The sequence below is a fragment of the Wyeomyia smithii genome, chromosome 3, assembly GCF_029784165.1.
Source record: "Wyeomyia smithii strain HCP4-BCI-WySm-NY-G18 chromosome 3, ASM2978416v1, whole genome shotgun sequence".
Lineage (NCBI taxonomy): Eukaryota > Metazoa > Arthropoda > Insecta > Diptera > Culicidae > Wyeomyia > Wyeomyia smithii.
The window spans coordinates 120,077,905-120,093,897 of record NC_073696.1 but is presented as its reverse complement, the minus strand read 5'-3'; the positions used below and the strand labels follow the sequence as shown (position 1 = coordinate 120,093,897).

Here is a 15,993-nt window from a genome sequence, read left to right as displayed (position 1 = left end):
GGAAAGATAGTCTGCGTCAATTTGACTCCTTGCTATCAGCAATATTGCCCATGTTTTCTAACAGTGCACAATGGTCGAAAAATTGAAATTTCCGGCCAAAATTCATTTTTTGTGCTAAATTGTTGGTTTTCAACCACAGATGATTATGACATATAAGAAAAGTTTTGTACTGACAAGGGGCTGTCTATAAACCACGTAAACTGAGGTAAATGTCTTGTGCTTTCGAATAAACGTAAATAACTCGTTAGTGAAACGAGATAAACGATTACTGTTTTCAGCAAAGATGCACATATTAGTAAAACGCTTCTTATAGCTCTGAGAGTTAGTTTGCGATTTGTCCGCATAGATGGCGCACGAATCTAACTTTTGATAGGAACATCCAAGAGATATGGTTTCTTCAGCAAAGTTGTAAAGCTATTCAATTCAAACAAAACTACTGAAGACGAAATGATTTAGCATATCCCGATTTTAGAGCCACCAAATGTTGGTCCTGTTTGTAAAAACTGTTTTAAAACGGTGCTTGATCAATTCAATGCAATTATTTATAACATTTTCTGTTCTAGGTTGTATGAACAAACTCACTAAATCGATCTTATTAACTTCCTCGTAAGACATTGCTCGCTTCTTCGTAAAACACTTGAATTAAACTTCAGAACTGTAAAGCACACATAAAACTTTGTTTCCTCCACTTTCCACATACACAAGCAATCAGACCGACTCAAAGGTATGAAGTAGAATCAGTCAGCCATAAAAGACATATGAGCAGCATGATTCAAAAGCATAACAATATGTGTGAGATTGCGGGTTTACGCGTGGGAGTTGTGAGATTGACGGTTAACTCAATGGAATTTTGTGTATGAAAAACTTGACTGCAATGTTGGAAAGTTTGACCATGAGAACCTCCATTTGTTTATGCTGTATGCCGACATATCCGGTACACAGCTTCTACTTCGGCTGTAACTTACGAGTAAATGCCCAAATGCAAGCTCGAACCATTTGTTTAACTCTGGCAGTGATATTTGTGTTTGGTGAGAGAAGTTTGCGTGTGGTGTTTCATGGCCGTGTTTTCATAAAACAAACACTGGGAATCATTTTTGGGATAATAATTCATTTTTTATTCGGTTTAGTATGATTTTGCATGAATAATCGCTAAGTCTCTTAGCGATATTATAATGGGTTAACAAAATAAATTTCAGAAAAAAACTCTGGGTTGATAAAAAAAACATCGTTTGAAAATAACAAAGATACACGCGAAAATCAATTTATTGCTAATATTAACCATATTTTTTTTCAAACAAAATGAAAATATATTTTTCACTTAAGTGTGTACAATCGAATAATCATCAAGTCTCCATAAAACTCTAAAAAATTACATAAAAAATTGAAAATTTTAAATTATCTTTTTCTACAAAAACGAAAATTTTACACAAACTTTAAACATATGTTTTAAACAACGTATATTCTAATGAACCAATTAATCTAATAATTTCACGTTTTTTTAGTGCGTTTTGAGCCAAATTGCTATAATATACGAAAAACTTTGTTGTTAAATCACCCAAAAATTCAAAAATGGCAAAAAAATGGAAAATTTTTAATTATCTTTTTCTACCAAAACGCAAATTTTCCGCAAACTTTTAACACATATTCTTAAAGGGCACAAGTAGGGCTCTCAGACACACTATCAGGCTCTGTGCTTACACGTGCTTACATTTAATGTTTTTAATGGTCAAAATTAGGAAAATTACGCATATTTTCAATGTGGCCTGCGACTGACTCTGTAGGGTTGAAATCCATTACCCATCCTGTTTTAGGAAACTAATTTAATAAGCTTTCAATCATATGTGAACATACCATGATAGATTTAGTAGGTTTTTATATATTCCAAAATATTCAGAAAAACTATTTTTCTCCGTTTCTGAAATAGGTAACTTTGAAGGCATTTTTCAACATAAACCGTTTTTTGTATCAACATTCCATTTAAAAATTATGAAAATATAGATTAAATACTACAAAATCATGTGCTCAAAACATCCTGAATATGAAATTCGCATTTTGGTAATTTTGGCCACTCTTTTATATAGGGACCGTCTTATGTGCAGTGGTCCGTTTTTCTGCCCTTTTTTTCAAATCCATAAAGAAATATTAGAACCTAAATTCAGCCTTTTGGTATTTATCAATGTATTAACGCCGCAATGACTATTCAACATCTTTTACGCACATCAAGGGTTTAAATAAAACGAAGGGAGCTCCGTAGCCGCAAGGTTACAGAGTCTGCTTTGGTAAGCGGGTGGTAGTGGGTTCGAATCTTAGTAGAAACAGGCCATTTGGTTGTCAAAAGACTTTAGCATGGGTTCATTCTCAGGTTCCCAACCACGTACCCTTCCTTCAATCTGAACTCTACAGTACCTCTGTTGACAAAAATAAGTCCCTGTTATAATAAAACTGGTGTGAGTAACGTATGAAAGTTCTCTCCAGGGAATTGTAATAAGGCGATATTGTTAGGAGGCACAGAGACTCGGTATAGTAGAGCAGTAAGCTTGAAACGGAAAGGTACAACTTACACACAAGCACGGATATGAATGATGAGCGTATGACTTACTTCAATAGTGATATTGCCAATAATATGAAGTGCGGAATACAGAAAACACCTAGGCAATATCACAATAGATCTAATCTCTGGTCGCAGTGATGAGTCCACACAGAAAAAAAAATATATAAAACGAATTGAACTGCAACTTTTATCTCTAAAAAAACGAAAAATTTTCATATCAAACCGCTAAAAAAAGTTTCCAGATGCCAGTAGTGTAGTGTACAATGTACCGTTATCAGGATTCTAGCTGACTGCAAGCCACACGAAGCTTGCTTTTGAAGAGTTTAATTTGAGTAACTTTCGAAAACAATTAGCCTTCCTGTTCTCGGATGGAACTGCTGACTACAGTAACGCATGAGAAAGAAATTGCGGGAAAAACCCTCTTAAAAATTCTTACTTGAATTAAATGCATTTTGCATGCGTGCAATAAAATGCTACATAACCGCAAGTAAGATTCTTTAATTAGAAGCAGCATCGTGCTTGTTCCACGACAAGCATGAGCTGAATTGAGCTTGTTGAACAAATATAATTACATTCGCTGAAGACGCATACTAAGTGTGCTACTATAACTAGTAAGCGAACGGTACTTTTGCACTCATTCGACATCTTGTTCTTTCAATTATCATGTATAACACAAGCAGTTTTATGCAACATGACTAACAGCAGCAAATAAAGCAATACTCACTGCTCTTCGCCGTTGGATCGTTTCCATCCAGTATCGTCTTGATGCGCTTGAAGAACTTTCGGTAGACAGATTTTCCTTCACCTTTATCGTCCCGTCCACTGGACCTGCCACCCCCTGCGACGCTGCCTCCACGCCTATCCCCACTGGCGGACGATTTCTTCCGACTGATCAAATTTGCCCGCGTTGACTCGCGCAGCACAATGTCAACGCTGGGCGTCGAAAGTGACTGAGGCTGCTGGTACTGAGCAAGCAGAGCATGGGCCTGCAATTCCTGATGATGAATCTGGAGTTGCGCGGGAGGTGCAGGAGGCAGCACTGGTTCCGAAGCAATCTCAATTGCGATTTGCTGGCTCTGGCTGGCCACTTGTTGCGAACGGGTCGCTGTCGTCGTTGATGGTTGCACTATACTGGCCATGGCTGCCTACTAACTGGATTCAATGGTGTGATGCTCTCTACGGGATTCTTTCTTTGCCGTTCCCTTCACAGATTCACCGCTGCTCAGGTGAATAAAAAAACAGCTAACGAAACGAGCAGTGATTGCGGCTATTAAAAATGTATGCAACCGGACGATAAACTGTATGAATATGCATGCAATCACCGCCAGTCGAACGGCCTGCGAGGAGCAGTCGAGGTCCAACGATTGTTTCCACCGAAGATTTACTTCTATGCCGGGTGGTGCTGGAAAAAAGTTCTGAGGGAGAAACAAAGAAAAAAAGAGAAAGACACACTTTATTAAAGATTGAATAGATTTGCATCCTGTCAACTGTACACCCCCAACAGATGACGAGCGTAATGGTTGCTCTGGAATTATATGCTGGCAATGTTTGAACTAGAATCTGTTCCAGAGCAAGGTATAGCATGTAAAATTTTTTTGTTTGATGTATTTTCACAGGATTAATTTTAATGTTGAATATACTTAAATTAGAAACATTTTGTAACCGAAAAACAAATAAAGACTTGCAACTGGATTGTTCGCAACAATAGAATCATGCCCACACTCTGGTCACTTATGTTTTACGCTTACCCGTTCCACGAACATTTAAACTAGTTTTATTTTTTTAATTTACACAAAAAATAGTCGAAAATGAATATCTATAGCAGCTTCTGTATGACATTTATCTAAGCATGTCATACATGAGATTGAATGATTCGCAAAACAGTCATGAAATACGGTGGAAAAGTCACGGGCCCGGAAACTGTACACTCAGATGCTGACGAAGCTTCACTGTCTCATTATGGATGATGAGACTTACGTCAAGGCGGACTTCTGGCAGCTTCCGGGGCTACTGTTCTTCACTGCCCAGCACGAGTTCCGATGATGTTTCGGAGGAAGTAAGGAAGCAGAAACTGCTAAAGTTTGTTACGAAATACCTGAAGGGGCACAACACCAACGGGGTCACCTTCGCATCTAAGAATATGACCCCCTCAACGCACTTGACTAAGGTCTATCGAAAAATAGTGAGCTTTTATGAGACAGGTACTACGGAAGCAGCCCCAAGGAGGTCAAATCTGAGGAGAACATGAAGAAAAAGTGGGTTTCCGTGCACAAAAAAGCTGTAGCCAGATATTGCTATATTTTATTGTCTGAAAGATTAAAAGGCATCGGTCAATTTTCTAACAGCGTTTTAACCGTGATGCAATTTGATGTGGAACACCCTTTATAATTTTTTTTTGTGAAAATTAAAATGTTTTCTTACATTAGCATCGATTTTAGACTGTTCCAAAAATTGTATATTTAAAAAAAAGCATAGCCTTGGTGCTACATTCCGATTCTTAAGGGGTTATATACCCTCTTGGTCGAGAAAAATGAGGGAAGTTTGAATTTATTTTTAAGTGCATAACACCATTTTCATTGTATCAAAGTGGTATTTTTCTGAAAGTACAGTTTATCAACAACAACAAAATACGTTTGATTTTGAGATATACCAATTATTACTGGAGTGATGACCGTTTCTCCGAAACACTATTTTTTTGCAGAGGCTTGCGGTGATTCTGATAGAGACTCAGCGGGTCAACCGAAATTAAAAAACTTATATTATTTCATTAGTTTAGAAGTGTGCCGGGTCCTTGAACGATCGCTTTTATGAGTAATTTGTTTTCAGTGCAAACGGGAATGTTTTTCCCAAAAAATGCACTTTTTGAGCGCTAAAATTGCATTAAAAATTTTTTGCGGCAAAATGTAACTGTATGTTTCAAAAAGCGATCGTTCAAGGACCGACGAATTTAATAACGAAAATTTAAAAAAAATATGAAGGAAATCGGTTCAGTAGTTTTCCCACAATCAGGATCACGGCAAAGTCAATTTTCTAAAAACACTTCCGAGATAATCGCGTGTAAAGTTTAAAGTTTAGCTTTTGCGGCCGTGGCGAGGCGCGCTGCAAATCGCTCTAACTTTCTTCCTATTGCTCAGATCTTTATGAAAATTTGTGAAAATGTTCTCGAGATGTTGTATTTGAACATAATGCAATAAAAAAATTTCCGGTTTTAAGCAAACCAAAAAGGTATATAACCCCTTAACTTGACCTTCTATTCATTTATAGAACCGGTAGAACCACTTTTCACTGCGATAATCGTCTTCTTTTTCCTCTGACGCTACCAACGCTCGCTGTCTGAATACATTCTTGAACAAACATGTCAAATGAGTATCGCCATCACGACGTTATTTTCCTCAAACGTATTTTGACATTTTTTCTAGAAATGAAAATAACGCACGTTGAGTGCGTGTATCCTGGAAATTATTTATATCATTGATCTTGTAACAATATTTCTCAACATAAATGAACGAGGTAGACAGAAATAGGCCGAAATAACATCGCTAAACGATTGACAGTGTGCATCTCTTTGATATGCGAGTGTCGTTTGACTATCCTTTTCCTTCTTTGAGCTGAGCGGCGATGGTTTGATTATTTTACATTTACGAGCGAAAGCCGACTGTGACGCACGCTAAGGAAGCGAGATCAAATGAAAATGGTGACCGTTTACAAGCCTGCTCGAGACCATCTGGGAGACATGTATATTTATAATTTATATTTATAATGATTATTCGCCATTTCGAATAACGTGCGTCCTGTTGTTTACATTCAAATGAAACAGATATTGTTAGATTTTCTAACGTTTTCTGCGGAAGTTAAAAAATGCGTGGGCTTTCGCATCGAAATACCACTGACGGTGCACAAATGGGAGTATCAGAACAGCCTAAACTGCTTTACGGAAGTATGACAAAAAGTGTACGTTTGGACAGGCCTGAAACGTGGTAGAAAACCTTGGCCTGGACAGTAAGATGAAAGATTACTACAAGCGGCATCCTTCAGCATCAGCATGAGATGTGGTACCTTATCGACTAACGTTATGCGTGCCAAGGAAAGGATGAGCCTACAGACTCTTCAGAAGCAAAAGCAGCCGAAACGAAGCACTAAGCAGGCTAAATTTGAGAAACCGAAAGCTAGCAAACTTTATGATAACTTTCTGACCAAGAAATCGGGCTGTGTTGTTATGAATGACGAAACCTACATAAAAATAGACTGTAAGACTCTTCCACAATCGCAGTTTAATACCACAACGAAGGGTATAAATGTCCCCAATTCATTGAAAGCTATTTACAGTGAAAAATTCGGCAAGAAGGTTATGGTGTGGCAAGCCGTTTGTGAATGTGAAAAAATGTCTCGTCCATTCATTACGACTAACACAATGAATGACAAAATCTTCGTGAGAGAGTGTTTGCAAGAAAGGTTGTTAACCTTGATTAAAAAGCGTAAAAATTGTACAATCTTTTGGCCTTATATTTCTTCCTGTCACTATATTGAGGATGCGCTAGAGTGGTATGAATCCAGCAATGTCTCATATATACCAAATAAGATGAACCCATCAAACTGCATTGAAAGCTCGCCCCATCGAAGCTTTCTGGGCTTAGACAAAGGCGGAGCTGAGGAGACATATTGAATCAGCGGCCAGTGTTGCAAAATTCAAGATAGATTGGCCGAAAATGGTGAAAATAGTGGAGAAAGCACTGTGCAAACGCTTATGGATGATGTTAAGTAAAAGGTTCAAGAACTCGCGTACTCTACCAAAAATAATTCATATTGAATTAAAATTGAAAAGAAAACTTTGTTATCAAACATAGTCGCAAATACAATGATTAGAAAACTCCTATATATTTTGTTTTTTTTTAAGTATAAAAGTGTGTTTATAATTTTCGGAACAGTCTATATTCTATATTTCGTTAGGTGTTCTTTGAGCAAAAAAATATCCGAAAACCCAAATTAATCCAACTAGCAGTGAGACCCAGTCTTTCTCATTCAAACTTATTATTTGTTTAAATAGATTTACATGAACAATAAATAAATAGATTTACATGAAAATTGAATTTCAGAAAAAAAATTCACCTTGATAATACTTGCTGGGTTTATTCATCATTCTAAATAACAAATTTTTGGTAGACAATACCTGAACTATACCGAACATTTGAATTGAAACATAACATTCAAACACATATAAACATACATTAACACATGCAAATATCATGAAATAATTATATTTCAAATATATGACGCGAATTTTTTTTGATCGTGGTATAATCGAAACGTCACTGTACTCATATTGAGGTTTGACATGATTATATATAGACTTAATAAAATTATATATAGACTTGATTACATATCATTCGATAAAATATCATTTCAGATTCGATTATTTATAGCAGGATTTTTTTTCTATTTCAAAATATGACTTGATATTCTTTTCACAACTTTTGAACCACGTATTCAATCATAATAATCATCATAATTAAGATGAACGGGCTAGGGTTGACTAACCCTAGCCTGTTCATCACTATTGTTCCAATTGGTTAATATAGTTTCTGAGATAATGGAGTTTCGTGATTTTCATATTTTGATACATTACAGACGGACCTTTCATTTAACACTAATTTTGTGGAAATCGGGTCGGGGGAAACTTTTCTCTTGTAAGAGTTGGAAGGTATTAACGACTTCTACAATATTGTAAACAACTATACGAAGCGTAACAGCGTAACGTACAGTAGTGAAGGGCAAAAGTACACATTGGCCTTTTCCAAACATACGAGTAAAACAAACTGGCGACATTATATGAATCAGCAGCATTATAACGTCAGTTAATCACACATAAGGTTCCGTTTAAATGGTGCGAATTTGTGAGAAAAGTTGTGTTTTGAGCTGTTTTGATCTACTTTTTTAAATTTTGGGAATGTCGATCCACCTATTCAGAATCTACAGAAACTCGAAAACAACAGAACCTAAAAAACTCTCGTATAACTGTAGTTAGTATCAAACCAGTTGAAAAACTCATTGTGGGGCAAAAGTATGCACTACTAAAGAGTCTGTAACCGTAACGAAAAATGTGTTTAAGGGGTTATATACCTTTTTAGTTATCAAAAAACCGGAAAATTTTTTATTACATTATCTTCAAATACAACATCTTGAGAACATTTCCACAAATTTTCATAAAGATCTGAGCAATAGGAAGAAAGTTAGAGCGATTTGCAACGCGCCTCGCCACGGCCGCAAAAGCTAAACTTGAAACTTTACAGGCGATTATCTCGGAATAGTTTTTTCCGGAAAATGACTTTGCCGTGATCCTGATTGCGGGAAAACTACTGAACCGATTTCCTTCATCTTTTTTTTTAAATTTTCGTTATAAAATTCGCCGGTCCTTGAACGATCGCTTTTTGAAACATACAGATACATTTTGCCGCAAAAAATTTTTTAATGCACTTTTTTGCGCTCAAAACGTGCATTTTTTGGGAAAAACGTTCCCGTTTGCACTGAAAACAAAATACTCATAAAAGCGATCGTTCAAGGACCCGGCACACTTCTAAACTAATGAAATAATATGAGTTTTTTGATTTCGGTTGATCCGCTGAGTCTCTATCAGGATCACCGCAAGCCTCTGCAAAAAATAGCGTTTCGGGGAAACGACCATTACTCCAGTAATAATTGATATATCTCTAAATCAAACGTATTTTCTTGTTGTTGATAAACTGTACCTTTGGAAAAATACCACTTTGATGCAATGAAAATGGTGCTATGCACTTAAAAATAAATTCAAACTTCCCTCATTTTTCTCGACCAAAAAAGTATATAACCCCTTAAGGTTAAATACCATCCAATATAGATGTTTTTGCAACCGGGATGATACCCAGAGATAGGAAAATGGTTCAGACGCCATTTTGAAATCCAAGATGGCGACTTCCGGTTTCTAGAAAACAACCTAAAATGGTCGAATACCCCCTAATATGTGTATTTTTTTTTTGTATGTGTATGTTGCCAAATACCAGTCAATATGAGTATTTCCGGAATCAGGATGCTGCCCTGTGACCTTTTAAAGACCCCAGACTACATTTTGGATTCCATGGAGACGAATTCCAGTTTCTCGGAAACAACCTAAAATGGTCGAGTACCCCCCAATATGTGTATTTCTAGAACCAAAATGATGCCCTGAGACCGAATCAATTCAGATATCATTTTCGAGTCGTTTTCAGGTCTCTTGGCATCATTTTAATTCCAAAAGTACTTATATGAGGAAACCGGAGGTCACCATCTTGAATTTAAAAATCGCGTTTGGAGGTGATTTAAGGTTCCTACGCATCGTCCCTATCCCTGAAATACCCATATTGGATGTATTCGGCCATTTTATGTTGCTTTCCGAAAACCGTAAGTCACGACATGCCCAGCCCACCGTAGTCTCCCGATTTTCGCCGTTTGAACGATGAGTGGTTCTCCCAGCAGCTGATGCAACTCGTGGTTCATCCGCCTCCGCCATGATCCATCTTCCATCTGCACTCCACCACAGATGGTACGCAGCACCTTTCGTTCAAAAACCCCAAGGGCGCGTTGGTCCTCCACGAGCATAGTCCAGGTTTCGTGGTAGAGGACTACCGGTCTGATCAGTGTTTTGTAGATGGTTAACTTCGTGCGGCGGCGGATTTTATTCGAGCGGAGTGTCCTCCGGAGTCCAAAGTAGGCACGATTTCCTGCCATAAGGCGTCGACGAATTTCTCTGCTGGTGTCGTTGTCAGCAGTCACCAGTGATCCCAGGTACACGAACTCGTCTACCACCTCGATGTCATCACCGCTAATAAGAATTCGTGGCGAGAGGTTGACACCGTCTTCTCTGGAACCTCTTCCTCTCATGTACTTGGTCTTCGATGCGTTTATGGCCAGTCCACTGAAGGCTTCAGCCTTCAGTCTGATGTACGTCTCCGTCATCTTTTCAAGGGTTCGTGCTACAATATCAATGTCATCGGCGAAGCCAAAGAGCTGAACAGACCTTCTAAAAATCGTGCCACTCGTGTCGATTCGAAGGGACTCGAGAGTGTCCCCGAAACTCGAACTACGCACATCACCCGATCCATCGTCGACTTGACCAACCGTATCAGTTTATCCGGAAAGCCGTAATCGTGCATAATCTGCCATAGCTGGTCTCGAACGATTGTGTCGTATGCCGATTTAAAATCGATGAACAAGTGATGTGTGGGCACGTTATACTCACGGCACTTCTGTAGGACCTGCCGTACCGCGAATATTTGGTCCGTGGTGGCGCGGGCACCCATAAATCCCGCTTGGTATTGCCCCACGAATTCCCTTGCAAACGGTGATTGTCGACGGCACAGAATTTGATAGAGTACCTTGTAGGCGGCGTTCAGCAACGTGATTGCGCGGTAGTTGCAGCAATCCAACTTGTCGCCTTTTTTGTAGATGGGGCACTTGAATTTAAAAATCGCGTTTGGAGGTGATTTAAGGTTCCTACGCATCATCCCTATCCCTGAAATACCCATATTGGATGTATTCGGCCATTTTATGTTGCTTTCCGAAAACCGTAAGTCACCATCTTGAAATTCAAAATGGCATCTGGATCATTTTAATGTTTCTGGACATCATCCCGATTCTGGAAGTACTCATATGGGGTGGTATTTGGTCAATTTTTACTGTTTTCCACACACCGAAATTCACCATTTTGAATATAAAAATATTCTCTGGAGATGATTTTTGATCTTAGCATCATTTCGATTAAGAAAATACCCATATTTGGTGGTATTCGATCATTTATGATTGTTTTTCAGAAACCGGAAGTCGCCATTTTGGAATCCAAGATGGCGTCCAAGGCCGTTTTTGGGTCATTGGACATCATCCCCATTACGAAAATTCCCATATTGGATGGTATTTGATTATGTTTTATCAAATTGTTTCTTTGGCCTCTAAAAGCCCCAGTGGAATCTATTCCGAAAGGTCCATTTTTTGGGGAATACACCCAAAACCATATAAAACGGCCTGTGAAAGTAATTTTATGAACTTTAAACCAATAATTGTAAAATTCTGTTCAAATATTCAGTTTCGGAACACATTGTCGGAAAACCGGATCTCCAGGATTAAGAAAATTGTTGCGGCACAACGCTCTAACGCAGCCAAAAAGAATCGGTGCAAAATTAGCATAAAATTGTTAGCATTACTATCCTTAAAGAAATAAATACACTGTTCATACAGTGCGAACTTTTGCCTCGTAAACTGCGTACTTTTGTGCCGTATGCGGGTTAAAAGTTCGAATTTGAGTATGTTTTTCAAAAAATGAAATTCTCATGCTGGAAAAAAAAATCGAAAATCTCTGGTAATACAAAGACAAAAACAAAACCGAATTTTTCTGATAGTTTTTGACAATAGTTCTGTGGCAAAATCAATTAGGTGCGTACTTTCACCCTTCACTACTCTACTAGTTGGCATAAAATTGATGGCATAAAACAAAACCCCGACATTGTTGCGCTTCAAGATCTTTGCCGCAAAGAAGACAAGGTATGGAGAATTTGTGACCGCGGGGCACAGTACTACCAGATTGGTGGAACCAGATACGAGATAGGTACCATGGGACGGGGTGAAATTGATAAATTTTTTTAACATTTTCCAATTAACTAGCTTCATGTACATTTTTCCCGAAATAGTAAATATTAAAAACATGTTCTGGTATGTGCTCTAGAAAACCTCTATGGCTGAAATTTCTATCGTCTACTTCATGTTATAAATTCGAGAATTCTATAAGGTACTATGGGGTACATGGGGTGAAATTGATCACCCTCGAAATCCATGCATTCTTTTAAAAATGTGCCTTTTCTCGATATGTTCATGATAAATGATGATTTCTGAACTGAAAATTATCATTCACAGCTAGTTTGAAAACGAAATTAACGTTATTTTAGGTTGAAATATATTCATTTTGGTTCACGAAAGCTGCAGTTTGCTAAATTTGCTCCCATTTGATCATCGTTAGATCGATTTTTATTCGGTTTGTTGCAAAAGATCAAAAACTAGCTCTGAGATTAAAATCTTTGTGGTTTCATGGGAATTCATCAGTATTACTTTGATGGTATGGATTAATCATTGTTGAAAATTATATTTTTTTATCTTTTATCAAACTTTACTCACATCTCCAAATTTAACGTAATTAACCCTCAATTAAGATTACTTTAAGTAAATTCAATACTTTTTTGTTACTTAGAAACTTGTTTGATCAAATTTGATTGAGTTTTGACTGAGTTAGAAGAATTTTTCGAAAGTATGTAAAATTGCACCGGTATGTGAATCTTTCAAAAGTTGCATTGCACACGTAAGCATTGCCTGCCTAGTGATGGATCTTTTGTCACGTATTTTCAGGTGATCAATTTCACCCCACTGATCAATTTCACCCCATTCCATGGTACTGGTTTCATAGTTCTGGGCTGGATGCTGAGTCGTGCAATTAGAGAAAGAAGTTTCTACGCACAGCTAGAGAAACTCTACGACAGTTGCTCACATTGAGACACCAAAATCGTCTTCGAAGGCATGAACGCTAAAAGCGAGACACACGACAACGGCCAGCGATGCGTCAACTTCACAGCTTCCCGAGGACTGGCAGTCCGATGTACCTTTTTCCCCGACAGGACATCCACAAAAGCAACTGGAGATCACCTGACCAACGTACAGCAAACCAAATTGACCATGTTCCCATTAACGGCCGGTTCTTCTCAGACATTAGAAACGTACGCACTAATCGCGATTCGGATACTGACCCGGACCACTACCTTGTTGCGGTATCTTTGCGCTCAAAACTGTCGGCCGTACACCACGCGCGACATTGCCAAACCCCGCGGCTCAATATCAAGCAACTTCGGGACCCCCATACTGCGGAGGAATACGGGCAACAGCTCGAAGTGGTACTACACACAGAAGAGGGGCTAGGCTCATCGGCTATCGAGGATCTCTGGTGCAGCATTCGCAGAGCTATCGAGGAGACCACAACGGCGACACAAGGAATTGGAGCACCGAGCGGCAGAAACGACTGGTATGACGGGGAGTGTAAGGTGGCGGTGAATGAGAAGAGCCGGACCTGGGTGATACACCTGGGCAGGTCAACGAGAGAGAACAAGGCCAATTACAAACGGGCACGGAACGACATGACCACGATTCTCAGACGAAAACAGAAGAATGAGAAGCTGTCCCGTGCCAGCGATGCGCGGAAGCACTACAAGAAGGAGAATCAGTCTCTCAGAGACTATGGGCCGCAAGCCGACACTAAGTCAATTCCAGGTTTTTGGTGGAGAATGAGTTGTCTGCTGCATCTACAAAAAAAAGCTGGAGTACCATCTCGATTATAAATACCACCTACAAAATACTCCTGTTCCATCGTTTATCACCTCTAACCAGAAGGTACGTGGGTCAGTACCAAGCGGACTTTATGGGAGCCCGGGCCATCACGGATCAGATATTTTCAATCCTACAGTTCTTAGTCTATGAACAGCTACGAAAGATTATGTACAATAACGGCCTACCAGATAAACTGTCGCGATTGATAAAGGCTACCACATTTGTGCCGTGTCAAATAAATAATAAGTGAAAAAAGGCTACCATGGCTCTCGAATTACTTGCAATCGCGAGAAAGGTTAAGACAAGGTGATGGATTTTCTTGTTTGCTGTTCAACAGCTCACTTGAATGAATTCTCACAAGTTCGGTTCAGCTTCTGGGTTTCACGGATGATTTTGACGTTATAACGCATAGCTTTGTAAATAAACTGAATCGATTTTCCTGAAAATTGGCATGTTAGTTCTGCTCTTCAAAGGGAACAAGATGCGGGTTATTGAGAGTTGCTGCCGAGAATACATGATGAGAAATTTGCATTTTTTCTAAAAAAAATGGGTGATTTTCACAGCTGTTTGTCTCTTACCAACAGATCAAGAATTAAAAAGCAAATAATACGTTTTGTAGGGCATGCAAATTAGAAACAATTGAAACTGTGGGGGATATCTTATTTCAATAAAGTAATATGTTGCCATCGCTATACTGCCCATAAAAACATAAAAGTCCATTATGAACATTCTCGCAATTGAGAAAATTGCAAATGAATCTTGAATTTTAGGCAAATAATTATGATTTAACTAAAAATATGTTTTATTCAACTGTATGTTTATGAAACATTATATAGACCCATGAGTTCTATGATGCATGAATTGCATGAATTCAAGGCTTGAAAATAAATGATGGGACTCGTTTGCCTTTATTTTTCTACTATACACAAAAAATAAAAGCATATTAGTCTCCCCGCTTTCTTAGACGGACAAGGCATTTATTATTATTCCTTATCATGTCTGTCATGTGAACAGTTATCCAACATTTTTGGATCATACGAATTGCAATATAGCGATTTGGTTTCAACGAATTACGATGTATGTTATTTTCCAAAGAGCCACTCCAGCTGAGAGACGAAAGCTCGTTCGACATAGAGTCTACAATGAAATTCCTAAAGAGTCCACGAAGAATTGATACACTCCTGAAAACTTTAATTCCACTCATCCCAGATGCTAAGAAGGATTTCTGGAAACAGTTTCCAAAAAAAAAATTTTCGAAAAATTCGAAAATACACTTTACTTACCTTACCAGTCAGCTCCAGGCCGAAGTGTTCCTTGCTGTTCGAAGAAGTCGTCTCCATTCAACTCGGTCCATGGCTGCAGCTCGCCAGCCATGTCGTCTGCGGAGGCCCCGCAGGTCGTCTTCCACTTGATCGAGCCACCTTGCTCGCTGCGCGCCCCGTCGCCTTGTTCCAGTCGGGTTGTTATCAAGAACCATTTTCACCGGGTTGTCGTCCGACATCCTAACGACATGCCCAGCCCACCGTAGTCTCCCGATTTTCGCCGTTTGAACGATGAGTGGTTCTCCCAGCAGCTGATGCAACTCGTGGTTCATCCGCCTCCGCCATGATCCATCTTCCATCTGCACTCCACCACAGATGGTACGCAGCACCTTTCGTTCAAAAACCCCAAGGGCGCGTTGGTCCTCCACGAGCATAGTCCAGGTTTCGTGGTAGAGGACTACCGGTCTGATCAGTGTTTTGTAGATGGTTAACTTCGTGCGGCGGCGGATTTTATTCGAGCGGAGTGTCCTCCGGAGTCCAAAGTAGGCACGATTTACTGCCATAAGGCGTCGACGATTTTCTCTGCTGGTGTCGTTGTCAGCAGTCACCAGTGATCCCAGGTACACGAACTCGTCTACCACCTCGATGTCATCACCGCTAATAAGAATTCGTGGCGAGAGGTTGACACCGTCTTCTCTGGAACCTCTTCCTCTCATGTACTTGGTCTTCGATGCGTTTATGGCCAGTCCACTGAAGGCTTCAGCCTTCAGTCTGATGTACGTCTCCGTCATCTTTTCAAGGGTTCGTGCTACA

The 15,993-nt window shown here is 39.1% G+C and overlaps 1 protein-coding gene across 8 annotated transcripts in view; it reads right to left on the bottom strand.

Annotated features, from left to right (window-relative positions):
• Window positions 1-15,993, bottom strand: part of LOC129732658 (Kv channel-interacting protein 4-like) — a 165,666-nt gene that overhangs the window by 59,224 nt on the left and 90,449 nt on the right. For all 8 annotated transcript variants that reach the window (XM_055693716.1, XM_055693720.1, XM_055693721.1 and 5 more), the window contains exon 3: window positions 3,276-3,966. In XM_055693716.1, coding sequence (XP_055549691.1) covers window positions 3,276-3,690 — 415 coding nt within the window. In that variant the 5' untranslated portion in view covers window positions 3,691-3,966. The remainder of the gene's footprint in view (window positions 1-3,275; window positions 3,967-15,993) is intronic.